At 32.0% G+C, this 14,998-nt stretch overlaps 1 protein-coding gene across 1 annotated transcript in view; it reads left to right on the top strand.

Moving 5' to 3' along the window:
• Positions 1 to 14,998, top strand: part of LOC145690317 (xanthine dehydrogenase-like) — a 129,066-nt gene that overhangs the window by 44,805 nt on the left and 69,263 nt on the right. The window contains exons 5-7 of the mRNA XM_081765098.1: positions 327 to 628; positions 3,141 to 3,282; positions 8,982 to 9,149. Coding sequence (XP_081621224.1) covers positions 327 to 628; positions 3,141 to 3,282; positions 8,982 to 9,149 — 612 coding nt within the window. The remainder of the gene's footprint in view (positions 1 to 326; positions 629 to 3,140; positions 3,283 to 8,981; positions 9,150 to 14,998) is intronic.

The following is a 14,998-nucleotide window of genomic DNA, read 5'->3' as shown; positions in this document are numbered from 1 at the left end:
CATTATTTTTCTGTCGTACTTTTCTCAGGCTAAATTTATAATAATTTGTGTATTTGGCCTTGCTTAATGATTGTAAGATAAATGAGAAATAACTATTCGATAACTTTATGTTGTGAAGAATTATCAAATATGATATATAATATTAGGATTCTTATGTATTTAAGAAATTAAGTTCAAATCAAAGGAAATGAAATACGGAAGACCTACCCTTCAATACTGTTATACGTTAAATTTTTACGATTTGTTTCTACTGAAATGTATATTTTCTTATATGACTTGTCTTTTAATATAAATGAACAAAGGTATGTTGCTTTTTTCATGTTTAGGTAACTTGTGTCGGTGTACAGGATACAGACCAATTATCGAAGGCTTTAGAACGTTTACTGATGAATGGGCTCGAGATCACGTTAATAAGTTAGAAAATGGTTGCTGTCAGACTACTGCTAATGGATGTTGTCAAAATGGCACTTCAAATGGATGCTGTATGAATGGATCAAGGGCTGAATGTTGTAAAAACAAAAATGGAAGTTGTACTGAATTTGATGCAATGTCGTCGGAATTATTTAAACCTAACGAATTTATTCCATATGACCCATCACAAGAACCTATCTTTCCGCCAGAACTTCAGGTATGTGTGTTTGTTCATGCAGATTATGTCTTCAATTTATTCATCCTTTTTTACAATGCTATACGCCAATAATAATAATAATAATAATAATAATAATAATAATAATAATAATAATAATAATAATAATAATAATAATAATAATAGCTAAAATATATTACAGGTCTTGATTGCACATACCTGTAAGAATCAGCGTTCAAAATACGAAATGCAAATACAATGAAATGCTAGCATCATTACAAGAAACATAAAAGATAAATTGAAAATTTCTATCAGAATTTAATTACTCAAATCCTGTCTTCTTTGGGACTTATCAAATCACAATATAAGTTTAGCTAATATTCGTAGCTTTGTAGCCAATCATATCAATTTCTTCCACTGTATTTAAGGTGTTCCATATAACTTTCAATTAGGCTAGTTCTTTTTCCTTGTGTTCGATAGCATTTTAGTAATATATATGTTTTTAGTGTTTTTAATTTTAGTAATATTTTTAATGTTAGTAGTATGAAGAAAAATGCATTTTTCTATCAAAGAATTCATAATAATTGACTTAAATATAGATTCAAATAACTAAAAGTTTATTTCTATTAATATGAATCATTACCATACTCCAAATTGTGTTAGGGGCAGGAGCAGGCAATAGGAAGAGCTCACTAAGTTTAACCTGACGAAACTGTAGTTAGCATTATGGAAACAAATCCAGTAACATCATTTTTTTTTTTTAAAAAAAAAAAAGGAATTGCTTCACCTTCCAAACGAAACATTTTCTACGTTCCTGGCTATAGCCAAGATAAGTTAAATATATAATTAGAAAATTTTATATACTTGGACAATAAATTGAATAGAATACATCTTACGTAAATATGTTAACTGAAAATAATATTACTGGAAGTATTGACAAATCATTTTTTTTATCTTGACATCACAATTGGACTATACAAATGTGATATGTATAGCAATGTAAATCTGATTTTATAAAAGTTACTGTATTTCTCTGTCTTGTGTCAAGTAAGAGTTGATTAGTAATATTGTTATAAGTGTCTTACGTAAGTTGATTAATATATTTTTCAAAACAGAATAATTTAATTGCCTTATCTGTTCCCAAGTCAAAATTTAATTTCGTTTCATTATTATCATTATTATTTAGTTTAGCGTCCCACGATCACACCTTTTAGGCTAAAGGATGATGTAACAATTTATAAATCAACCTCAACTATAGAAGATGATAAAAAAATACAAGAAGACTTGAATAAAATTAATGTCTGATGTGAAAAAAATAAACTACATCTTAATGTAAATAAGCGCAAAAGTTTAACTTTTAATGGAAAAATAAATAGCTTAATTGTATGTATAAAGTTAATAATATACATATTGGATCTGATACAGTAGTTAAGAATCTTAGTATAATATTTGATAGTGAATTAACATTTAGTAGCCATATTGTTACTGCTACTAATTCAGCAAACAAATCCTTAGGTTTTGTTATAAGAAATATTATTTTTTTTTTTTTCACAATCGTTCGTAATTATTAAGTTACATTTAACTCTTGTAAGGAGCAAGCTTGAATATGCTTCGGTAGCCTAGAACTCCTATTTTAAGAAGGATATACAATCAGCTGGATTAGCTCAGACTAAATTTTTGAGGTACATATATTACCAAACTTTTAAATCAGGTCCAATGATTTATCTATCAATCTCGTTCCTACGTTTCTTATTCAACTTGAGTAGTTTATAGGAAAGTAGGATCATACACTCTAATCTTATTTTAAGAAATATATTGTCTAATTCAATTGATAGTTCAACGTTGTTGCAACGTATTTCTTTTGATGTACTAAGATATTGTTCCAGAAACCAAATTGTATTTTGTAATTCTGAGCATAAGCCTTGCAGATTTACCCATCATAAAAATGCTCAGATTATGTAGTAAGCTTAATGATAGGAGAGGACTGATCTTGATAGAATTGATGTTTTCTCAGAAACAAGAATTAAATTTATTAAGCGTCTGTGCGAAATAATACATAACGATTATGCATGATTATTTTTGTTTAATAATTTGTAGACTGACTATAAAATCCGTGCTAAGTGCCAAAATAAAAATGTTGAGTGAGAAGCCTAGATTTTACTTCAGAACTGGTGGCACATAGGCCCACGCGCTTTCTTCTAGCGATTATTTGAACTACTTCCACAGTGAATACTAATTAACCCGATTTTAACTGAGCAGTATTAGGCACATAGCCCACATTTTTACATTAAACTGTACATTTTTTATTTTTGGCACTTAGCACTTATTTCATTTCCAGTCTACGTTTATTGGCGTCTATCCTTTATTTCTTATGGCTGTGTTGCACATACTGATTTATATGTTTTCCTTTTTCTCTCAATTATAAAATTTATATTGTTATTATTGATGCAAGTTAAGAAGGTATGTTAAGGCCTATACCTGTGTGCTTTTAAATAAGTAAATTATTTAATGAAAGTATATTTATTTGACAAATTTAACATATTGTTTGTTTCAGTTGTCTTCAACTCTTGACGATCAATATTTGTGTATCAGAGGCAAAAGAGTAACGTGGTATAGACCGTCATCGCTAGAGGAGTTACTCATTTTGAAAGCCAACCATCCAAATGCTCGCATAATAGTTGGAAACACAGAAGTAGGTATGTTCATTTAATACATTTAATAAAAATGCTTCAATGAAATAAAAACTCATTAATAAACATTTTTAATAAGAACTTAAAAACTCATAAATAATAATGTGTACAGTCACACAATACCTGTGGTTGGTGTCCTTGAGTACTATTTGGAGCCAGTGATGCCATCCTGAAACGTCATAAAAAATATCTTGAGATGCAGAAATTCCCATTTTCCTATTTAATTTCACATTTTATACTAATTACAAAATTAAAATTTAAAACAAAAAACATGAAAAATGAAATTTTTGTCGAATATTTTCTTCAACATATGAGTAAACTACCCGTAAATTTTGATCTTCTACGTTTATCCAGGTTTGATGAACAACTATTTTTCTTAATTGATAGAGACAGTTGAAAATGTTGGAGAAAACAAGTACATTTGGTCGTCTGGATTTAGTATTTACATAATTCCTGTGTGTCATATTGTAATGAACTCAAAGATACTAAACTTTATTTTCTAGTCGTTTTGTGTAGAACATTTTCAACGTCGGTTGTTTCTAATTTTTTATTTTAGTTTTTTTCGTTACTTATAAATATTCTTTTTATTTATAAAGTGCCAGAGCACAATTTACATTTCTTTCAGCTTGTTTCTTGAGAATCAAAAATTACTTCTGCACTACAAGTAGCATACTTTTTCCGGTAACTAAATTAACACTGATTTCAAGATTATTGAGGACTCGTTTGTCTACTTTCTGTCCATAGAGAATGTTGTTGCTGTCAATGAAAAATCCCATATTAACTGCCAATTAAGGCGAAAATCCCCTTTATCCCTTTTCGAGAAATTAATGTTACAAATCCCACAAAATGGGATTTTCCTCACGAGTTAGCATCACCGTTTGGAGCTCACAGATGTAAAAGAAATGCAGCGTTTGAAAGAACAATCGATAGACATGCAGAAATAAGAAGTATTGATTTTCATAAACCTTCATAACTCTTTGACTAAATGAGGGTTGCTATTCTCAATTCGTCGATACTTGCTAAAGAAGTTTTTTTTTTCTTTTTTCCTTTCTTTAACAATTTAGTATATATATATTATTTCTTTTTCTTTTCTTTTTTTTTTTTTTTGAACTCTTGACGATCAACATTTGTGTATCTAAAGCAAAAGAGTAACGTGTATAGGCTTTAACTAGTTAACAAAAGAGTTTTAAAAATAAATAAGTAAATAAAAAGAATACACGTAGAATTTGGACGGATCTTACAGAGATGGGAAGTAATCCAAACTGGATTGGCTTGGCAAAGGATAGTGTCCAATGGGCAACATTTATTTTTGTATTGATGAATCTTCACGTTGCTTTTGTCGTAAGGTTAGATCATTAGTTATTAAGAGAAAGGAGAACCTACAGTACTGGCCGACGAATGTTGAAAAATATAGACCATTATCTGATACAAATGTAATTGTTACCATATCTTTTATCACATCCATTATAACACAATTCTTTCTCAAACTACCTAATCACTTTCTTTTCCTCTTATTAGTATATAAGGTATTACTCTTTTTCTACGTTTTGCTAACTTATTCTCATTGATTTTTCGTTCCATGTAACCACTTATCTCATACTCACATTCCAAATGTTTCTAATCTTTGTTATTCCTCTTTCGTAATGTTCACATTTCTTTTCTGTGCAGTACAATATTCCTCTGGAAACATTTAATAACTGTAATATTTTACTTTTTGTTTAATTACCTCCAAAATTCACGTTACTTCTTCGTAAATGCTGCACCACTATTCTTTTCTTTTTACATTCCCATTCACAATGCGTTCATTCTGAAAATTTAGTGATCAAGTGTATACTGTAAATAAGTAATGATCAGTGTATGAGTACTGTGTCTTTCATAAGAAAATTTCTGACATTTAAGGAAAAATTTGAATCACTTTTATTTCTTCATTCGATAGGAATTAATATAAAAATCTTACAGGTAGTCATATTCTAATATTTTATAAAGAAAGAACAAAATAAGAAAACTGCTGGGATTCAATTCGAGGTCAAAATGTTTTATGTTTTTCCTATGTCATGTATGGGAAATTCGCTGATACAAGTTCCGTTGTGTTATCATACATTTAGAGCTTCTAGCTGTTGCGTATCGCTTTGAGTCTCGAGAGAATGTTCATTTTCTGTTTATTTCAATATTTGGGTGAGAAATCTTGATTACACAAGTCAATATATGTTTGGAAGACAACATAGGAAGTAATTTTTAAATAAGAAATGCAACATTCTGGTCCAGATCGTCTCTTGATTCAGTTCCTCTACTGGAAGCTACGCCGATTCTCTTGTTTCTTTATCCCCTGTCTTCGTTTGCTAACAATGCTGTATTGTTGGAATGTTGAAGACCAAGGAACATCTAGTTGAACTGACGACGGTATTTTTCCATTTAGCATCGGACGCCTTCCAGTGTGGAGCACAAACATTTGCAAAAATTCCATCATTTTTGATTGAAAGCTATTTATGTCTATCAAATTTTCTCTCTTTCCGTTTTGGACTTTTGATATATTCGGTATATGACTCAATTTTACATTGAGATTTATTTTTTAAGTAACAATTTTTTATATTTTCTATATAATTTGTTATGATCAACATCATTTTGTATCGACATTTATGTTTGTCCTTGTTATTTCTAATATATTGTTGTTAATCATTGTTTTCGCATGATTTTGCTCCTACTTACAGTTTTCCTTATGTCAAAATTGTTAAGTAAACCTCTTATTCAATTTTGCTCTTCATTCAGATTTATTTCCGTTCATACGAAAACTAAGCGTTTTGGGGTTTGTGTTTGCCTACAACTGCAAGTCTCATTTTCTTCTGGGTGTATTCTTCTTCTTGTTTTAAATGGGCCTCATCAGTTTCTTAATTATTCATGTCCCTTCTTTGTTACATCTTAATTAATTTTCTTTCTTCTATACTTGAAAATAAACTGCATTTTTTTTACTGTTCCATATTATTTGTAATTTATTGTGCTATTTCAATATCATTTTCCGGCATTCTTCAAACTATTTCTGTTACCCTTATTAGATACTTCCTATTTTTCTAGTATTTATATGCTCTTATAAGTACCTCTAAGTTGGTTTTATTTCCAAAATTACTTGTAAAGATTGTATGAGTGTTGTTTCATATCACGCAGTAACTATAATTATAATTGATCTTTGTACTGAATTTACTTTTCTTTTATTCTTATATATTTTTTATATATATTGAACTCATGAAGTAGTTCTATATAGAGAGTCAATTTTGAAATTGATTTTTGATATCGTTTTAAGCGGCATATTAAACTCTCTATTCCCAGTGGTTATTTTATTTAAAACTTCTTTAATTTCTTTCTCACATATTTTTATAATATGTTAACTGAATTAAATTTCTCTCCAACCAACCTCCTAAGTGTTATAAGTTTTAATTAGTTGTATAGAATTATCATTTATTTTTAATATTGCGTTACGTTTTTATTTTACACTGATTAAGTATTTACATTTTTTCCGTATATAATTTAGGTTTGTTGCTCTGACACTAATCTTCTAGTATTTTTACTGCTATTATATTGTTTTGCATTTTCCTTCATTTTTTCTTGTTTTACCACTAGTTATAATTTGAACTTTGTTTTCATATACAATAATTCCTCCTACTTTTGTTATGTTGTTTATATTTTCTAAATAGTGTTGTAGTATGATGTCTCAGGAAACAGGTCTATATACGGAACCATGTGCACATCCTTTAGTTATTATGTTGCTCATTTATTTTTCTTGGCACTTATATACAATTTTTCTGTTTTTGCTGTCATCTTTTATTTTTTGTCTAGATATTTTGGAAATCCGTGTTTTCTGCAATTTTCAAAAAGTGATGGCCACCAAACATTATCAAATGTTCGATATATCTATAAATATTATTATAACATACTTAGTGTCACTTTCATTTTCATTGTCTATTTTGTTTACTAGTCTGTTTAGCACACGTTGAAAAAATTTTTCTTTCTAAATTCATACTTCAGTTAACATTATTGAGTTTCTGATCTGTATTTATCTTAGTCACTATCACTGTATCAGCACTTTATCAATTAGTTTTAGGGGCATATTGGCCTATACAATTTTACCTTGTTTCATTCTAGTCTTCCCCGCTTAATAATATCATTAAATTTTCTTCTTTCCATTTATCTGGAAAAGCTCATTGTTTTAAGCATATAGTAAACAATTTGTTACGTAAAAATTAAGATATTTTTTTTTAAAATTTCGCTTTTATGCGTCTGGATATGAAGTTTTTTTTTTTTCTGTGAAGTTTTATTAGAGGGCTCCTACTGATCAGGGAAGTCAGGGAAAACTCAGGGAAATGGTGCAGATGAGGGGAGCTTAGGGAAAAAGACTACAAATCAAAAAAGTCGGGGAAATTTTATAAAATATATTTTTTCTAACATTAATTGTACAACAATTTAACTTATCCAACCATTATAATACCTATTTGGTTTTATTGTTGTTTTTTCTTCTACATGCAATTTTCTTTCTAGTGTTGTTTATTTTATCTTCTACATGCTCCAATAAATGTTCTCATATATGAATATTCAGTTATTTATTCCTTATTTATATGTCAACGTCATCCGACACCTGTCATAAAAGTCAGGGAATTTCCTGCCGAAGGTCAGGGAAAGTCAGGAAGAAGTGAGGAAACTATATTTCTTCAGATCAGTAGGAACTATGTATTGTCTTGAATACACTGTATTTTCTAATTCTTCATTTTAAACAAAATCGTTCTTGTCATCCTTACTAACTGATACCTCATTTTATTAGATTATTTTCGTTGACGTATATATGCTGTCATCTAGTAGTAATCTGTCTAATAGAGCTTTAGCTGTTTTCTTAATTTTTTAAAATAAACGTTAAATTGTTTTTTTTTTTCTATAGTTGTTACAGCCATTGACTTTTTTTTATCTTTTGCTTAATAATAATCTTATCCAGGAATCCCACGAATCTGGTTTATTCTTTACAAATTTTTCGCCGCTTTTGGTTATTTTCTTCAGTTTCTTTGGCTACATAATTATAACCTCCTCCGTTTAAATATAGAAACTAATGCTCTTTCATAATTTTTTCAGCCTTTCCAGTTCCTCTTTCCAACATTTATATTTGAATATATTTTTTAGGCTTTCGTGATGGAATTGATTCTTGGCTTGCCATATATATTTGTGTTTGAAGTTTTGTTGTACTTCCTATATTCCTCATTTTCCTTTGCCTGAAGTGATTCTATCTATTCCAAAATTCGTTCCAATTTATTTTATGGGCATCATAACTATTTTCTAGAATTAATTCTTTTTTGTTTTGTTGATGTTTTGTAGACTTGTGTACAAACAGGCGATTTCTCACGAAGACATCCAAGTCTATTTGATTGAATGCTGTAACATATAGAGATTCTGATCGTACTAGTTGCAGATTTTGCTAATGTTAAAGGTGTTATAGAATTCTGAAATTGTTCACATCTGAATAAGCTATGTAAGTCACAATTGTCTTGAGTGTTCACGGACAGCAATCCCATCAATGTCAAGCCTATAACATTATTGAATGATTACTTCGCATTAAGAATTAATTCCTCAAAATCTATGAGACGTAGAAAATAATAATAATAATAATAATAATAATAATAATAATAATAATAATAATAATAATAATAATAATAATTTTTATACTTTTGCAGGTGTAGAGGTAAAATTTAAAAACTTCTTCTATCCAGTTTTAATTCAACCTACACAAGTACCAGAGCTCACATCGATTTCGTTCAAAGACACTGGTATTTGCTTTGGAGCGTCTGTTACGCTGAATGAATTAGACGATACTCTGAGAGAAGTTATTGCGAAAGAACCAGGTAAACGAATGAAATTGTTAAGGAAGATTGAGTTATTTATTTATGTATGTGCTCCAATATAGATAAATAATTAGGGCGATAGGAGCCTTATGATGACCACACATCACTCATCTAATGAGCCATATAATGCACACAGGCTCATTGTTGACTATTGTGCCATCCAGTTTAGTTCTGTTATTTATTACAAAGTTTTAAGCATAACCAAAATTATTTTGTACGGAAACATTAATAGTTGGAGATTGAAAGTAAGACAAATGAATTTACGGAAGGAACTCAGTCAGAGCCTATGTGAAATGATATCACCCTGACTTGCATATAATGAAAGTAAGATAAACGATCCGACCTATCAAGTGTACCATCCTATCAAGTGATGATGATAATATACAGCATTTCAAAACAGTAAACTCTTTACAGTTCATTTCCATTAACTTCAAGCAACCAATTTTGGTACTGCCAAATCACTAAATGGAAACAGCACTGATGCCGCGCGATCAATAATACAAACACAACAATCACAATAATTTAAACTTAGTCTTTTCTTATATATAAGTAATTAAAAAACTAAGTATAATATATATTGCAAGGTATGAATTATTGGAATAGGCAATTAATTATAGGTAATTTAATATTTAAGCACGTAGATTTATTTTGAAACCCTCTTTGGTAACCTCAGTCAGATTTTCACGAATCCAGAATATCCTGACTATGGAGCGAGAGTTAACTTTTAATCTATACTTATTTTTATTTTGTCCTGTTGATTACCAATTGTCTGGCCATCTTTACTGATTACTGTATACAAGGAATTAAATACGCATACATGTTGATACGCTCTGTACCAACCATTTTTTTTTTCAATCATTACATTCATTCATTTCTGCACTTCTATATCTCAGAAGCGGCTTGAACGGTTTGGACCGAAATTGTCATGAAGGTAATAATGACCTACTTAGGTGGCTGTTAATGGATGGATAATTAATTGCGTGGAAAGTGCTTGCAACGTATAAACAGACGACTAAATGTATAAACAATTGAATTTTGGTAGTGACTTAAATAATGGTGAGATGTTATTAAAAATTATTGGAAAGATGTATAAACATCATAAACAATATTAAAGCGAGCCTTATTTGTGTATGTTCCATATGAGAGAGTTTTGAAAAAGATTGTGCATGGGAGGTAACCTCAACTGTAAAAGTACGTAATTAAAGCTTTTCTTTAGAGAGAGCGTAGGCAGTGCAAATTTATCCTATAATTTGATTGCCGTGTCCGAAGCTATTACTAAGTTCCATACTTGTCACAAATAACATAGAAAAATAACACAAGTTTATCGGGCACTCAAATTGAATATTTTAAGTCTGAACTTGTGAAGCTATCACCTCTCTAATGGAACAAACACTAATGGAAAATGCACTAATGGAACAAACAAAATTATGGCTTTCCGAGGTCGCACCAACGGGAATGGGAGGTGTAGAACCCTTCCCCAGAGATTCTTAAATTAACGCAGAACAAAATTAAATTTTAATTTATTAACGCAGAACAAAATTAAATTTTAATTTATTTTCAAAACTTTTGTTTTTAAATACGTATAATCTGATTTTTTTAGGCTACGGTTTTCCTGCCTAAATAAACTAAATGTTTGTAAGAAAAGTGAATAGATAATTAAAACATACTGTACTTGGTAACATTGCTACAATGATAAAATCTTACCTTTTGTATTGTGGAAGAACCTGGAAGAAATTTTGGAACTGATTTTTTAACACACGCAAAATAGAAAAAGGCGAGTATTGGTATTTGCAGTAACATACGTTCAGCTGTAACACTTCTAAAAAACGAGGAAAGGCTTTTCTTTGGAGGAGAGTGGAACTTACTTCGAAGATCGTACTTTATGCACAGAAACATTATTCTCTCAGTGTATTTCAAAGTGGAAAAAGTGGAAACGTGTTGTGTGCTGGTATATTGATTAATTTCTAAATGTGTTTGCTAGTATTTATTATTTCTTGTCCATAATTTCCATCAGCTATGTACTGCTAGAATTTTTGGTAGATATGCGCTCGACTATTTGCAAAACTATAAGTAGCTTATATCCGTCCTTATACCTCCATTACACCTATAAATCAAAGTAAATATATGCTGAACTATAAAGAAATTAGGTCGATATATTCCGTGTACTCTCGTATACCCTCCTCAATAGGTTTTCAGTGTTAGGTTTTCCTAAAATACTTTCTCAATACTAGTGAATCTAAGGCCTGTTTGATACGGAAACATTTTTCGGAAGATTTCTTGTAATAAAAATCTTATCCTACTTTGGAGAGGATTTTGTTGAGTGATTGCAAACTACTGTATATCGTTTAGTGCACTGATGAATTGTGAAAGTTTAGAAAGAAGTTAGAACATAATCGACAAGTTAACTATCATCTGGAGATGAAAACTTAACTGTGTCGAAATTTCAGAGTTGATTTAAAGCAGTAAATGGTTGATAGATTATGAAATAAAAATATGACTGCTTTTCTTTTCTCGTGTCTTATATGAAGGGAATTAGCAGTGGATCTGAATTGTGTAATAAATTTGGGACATCTGATTGAAAAAGTAAAGAAGTACGAGAACTGTAATAAACACATTACAATTATGCTGAATTTAACTGGTGTGTGCACCAGGGTAGCACCCACAGGGAGAATTTACCGGGTTCGGATCCCCCCAACAAAATTTTCTGAGTGCGCACCTAGTAAGTGTGTGAAATATTCTATCACGATTCGTTCGCAAGATCATTTCTATTAATTCTCATAATAATTTTGTACAAAAAGAAATCATATTCGCTCACTTTTGATTGATTGCATCAGATTTTTAGGTGTTTGAATATGCTGTATGTTTCCATTACGAGCGCGAAGATTCTAGTAGTTCTGGTGTTTTCCGTGGTTTGGTTGACTTCATGAAGTGTCATGTCACCTTCATTTTTATATAGACTAACCTCTAACTAACTCTAACCTTTTTATATAGACTAACCGTCGTCTTATATAGACTAACCTCTAACAGAGAGCGTAAATGCAAAATAAACAGTCATGAATTGTCTTGAGACAACAATGCAAAAGTACATGGACAAAGCGTTCGTAAATAGAGGTTCCGGTGCAACTATCATAAGCAGTGTTTCTTCCAGGCATGTTTTTTTTGGGGGGACACTGCTTCCTCCCCCTGGAGCTCTTAGAGTGCCCCCCCGGAAGAACCAAAATTATACGTCTATAATATAATAATAAATAGAATTGTACCAGCAGTGCCTCCAGAATAGTACGTGTGCCCCCCGGAACATTTTTTCTGAAAGAACGACTGATCATAATAATTTGATACATTGCATGTTTCGTGTTCACAAAAGAGCACACATGGCAATTCAAATATACGAGATAGCAGGCTTTTGCAGTATAATGGAAATTCCATTTAGTATATGTGAAATTGATGATGAGTCTGTAGAGAGAGAATGGCATACAACAAAATTCGTGAAAACCAGTGTTGGGAAGTAACGTAACGCAAGTAACGCGTTACTTGTAACGCGTTACTTTTTAAGTAACGTTTCCTAGTAACGCGTTACATTTTTTCCAAAGTAACTGTAACGGTAACACGTTACAAATTTTTAAGTAACGTACCTAGTTTGCGTTACTTTTTTCGCGTTACATTTCGGATGAGTAACTACAATATATTTATATATTTTTTTCGGAAATAAATGTTTCTTTCCTGTAAGTGAATTTCTCAGAATGAAACAATCGAGCATGAACTACCTATGTCAGTGACCAACAGTCACAGACACACAGAGAAACAGATAAGTTCGTAGTGCCACTTGCTGTTTTTTGAAGATGAGGACAACCTTAGGGAAATCACGTATACTGATTGCAAGCACCCGGAAGATTTTGTCGTAGATTTTGACAGCTCCAAATCAATACATTCAGTGAGTGAACTAGAAGTGCAATGATACCGGTAGTCTATTTTACTTTGATTGGTGTTGTTTTTATAAAGGTGTAGAACGAAAATATTTTACCGTTCGAACATTTTACTCAACTCTTAAGAATACTTTTTTCTTAAGAGCTGAGGATGATGGTGGACAGAATTTAAAAGTAAAGTGTCTGAAGTGCCCCGGCGGAAAATATTTATCAACAACTAGGGTGCCATAATCAACGATTTACAGTAAGGGGTTAATATGAATAAACCGTGTTCTGATGAGCAGGCCTACTTTATTACTAGAAAATAGTTTGCTGATGGTATGTAATATTGGAGTTCTTTCAGATCAGTTTCCTTATCCTACAGTCCCGTTGATTATAGAGTAGTGTAATGTTTCTCTATATTCTTTATTTTTAATTTTACATAACAACATTATTATTATATAATTAGTTTAGCAGAATAATAAGCAACCATTTTTTTCTAACGCTAAGGGATGAGCACGAGTCAAGTTAAAACTCGACTCGACTCGAATTCAAGTCGAGTTTCGAGTCAAGTCAAGGGTAATATCCTCGAGTCGAGTTCCGAGCTGATTCAGTTTTTCGCGTCAATTTTCGAGTCCAGTCGAGTTTGATAAATGGCTCGTTCGTTTTAGGTCGCCTTGAAATCATGGCCTGATTACACTGGAATTGAAAGCCATGAGAAATGTAAGCTAAACAGTAATATGGAATACTTTTAGTTTTGCTCACGAGAGGGGACACTGCTTGCATCTAGTCTCGTCTCGATAGCGAGACCACAAGAGATTTTTTGTAACAAGCTCAGCTCGGCTCGGCTCAACTGAGAAGATGGCTCGAGCCGGCTCACTTGGGGTGAACCATCGCCTCGAGTTGGCTTGGTAGGGATGAGCCATTTGCTCGGTTCGGCTCAACTGAGCCGAGGGCTCTAGCCGAGTCGGTTTTGTAAGCTGTTGGCTCGGCTCACTTCTCGGTTCGGGTCGATAGTGAATGAGCTGTGAGCCGAGCTGCTCGAGTCATTGACAATTCTAAACCCAGGCCGAGCAGTTTTGAAGATATCTGGCCAGTGCCCTATAACTTTTAATAGTGTTTGGCTTGAGCCCGAATACTCAAAACCCTCAACCCAAAGGACCCCGCACTTTTCTTATGGAAAGTGGCTTTCGGCTAATGTTGTTGAAACTTCGGTGGTTGATAGTTCTTAACATGTGGATCAAAAGTCTCAATGGGCACAAAGACCGAAATCCACTCCTTCCCCCCAAAAAACCGCCTCCAAGTAGCTGGGGGGGATTGAACTGATTTCAGCATTTAAAACAATTTGTTGTTTTAATCAACTCAACAAGGACCCCAAACAACCACATGTTAGACTATCAAACTACCCCACTTGACACCGCCCTTTCCCCCCACATATCCCCCCCCGCGAATTACCTTACGGATGTTCCATATTACTGTAGTTTATAGTTGCGCGTATCTGTTGAAATATCTACAGTTTTGGTCTCACCGACGATATAATGGGTTTCACGTATCGCTGATTACGAATCTGAGGTGAGAGTTCTAGAATTCAAGATGGAGGATCAATATGGCGGATCAAAAACACGAAACTCCTGAATGCAGCCACAAATAGCTGTTTACTAGGGTATTTTGGGTCGTTGGTTACGAATCTGAAGTCAAAATTCTTGAATTCAAGATTGCAGATCCAATATGGTGGATAAAAACGTCGAAGCCACAAATCGTAGTAGACTAAAGTGTTTTTAGATCGCTGTTTAAGTACGCAACATTCCTTGATACTTCAGCCATCATGTAGAATTATTCTGCACCCTTGCCCTTTACCAAACCCACCACAGATATCTTAATGCTGAACGGTGTTAAAATAATTCATCAATTATCTGTTCATTATTTTCATCATTTCGGTTTGCAGCATCT

This window comes from Thermobia domestica, chromosome 7, assembly GCF_964235325.1.
Source record: "Thermobia domestica chromosome 7, izTheDome1.hap1.1, whole genome shotgun sequence".
In the NCBI taxonomy this organism is placed as follows: domain Eukaryota; kingdom Metazoa; phylum Arthropoda; class Insecta; order Zygentoma; family Lepismatidae; genus Thermobia; species Thermobia domestica.
The sequence above is the reverse complement of the archived record's forward strand: the minus strand, read 5'-3'. Positions and strand labels throughout refer to the sequence as shown.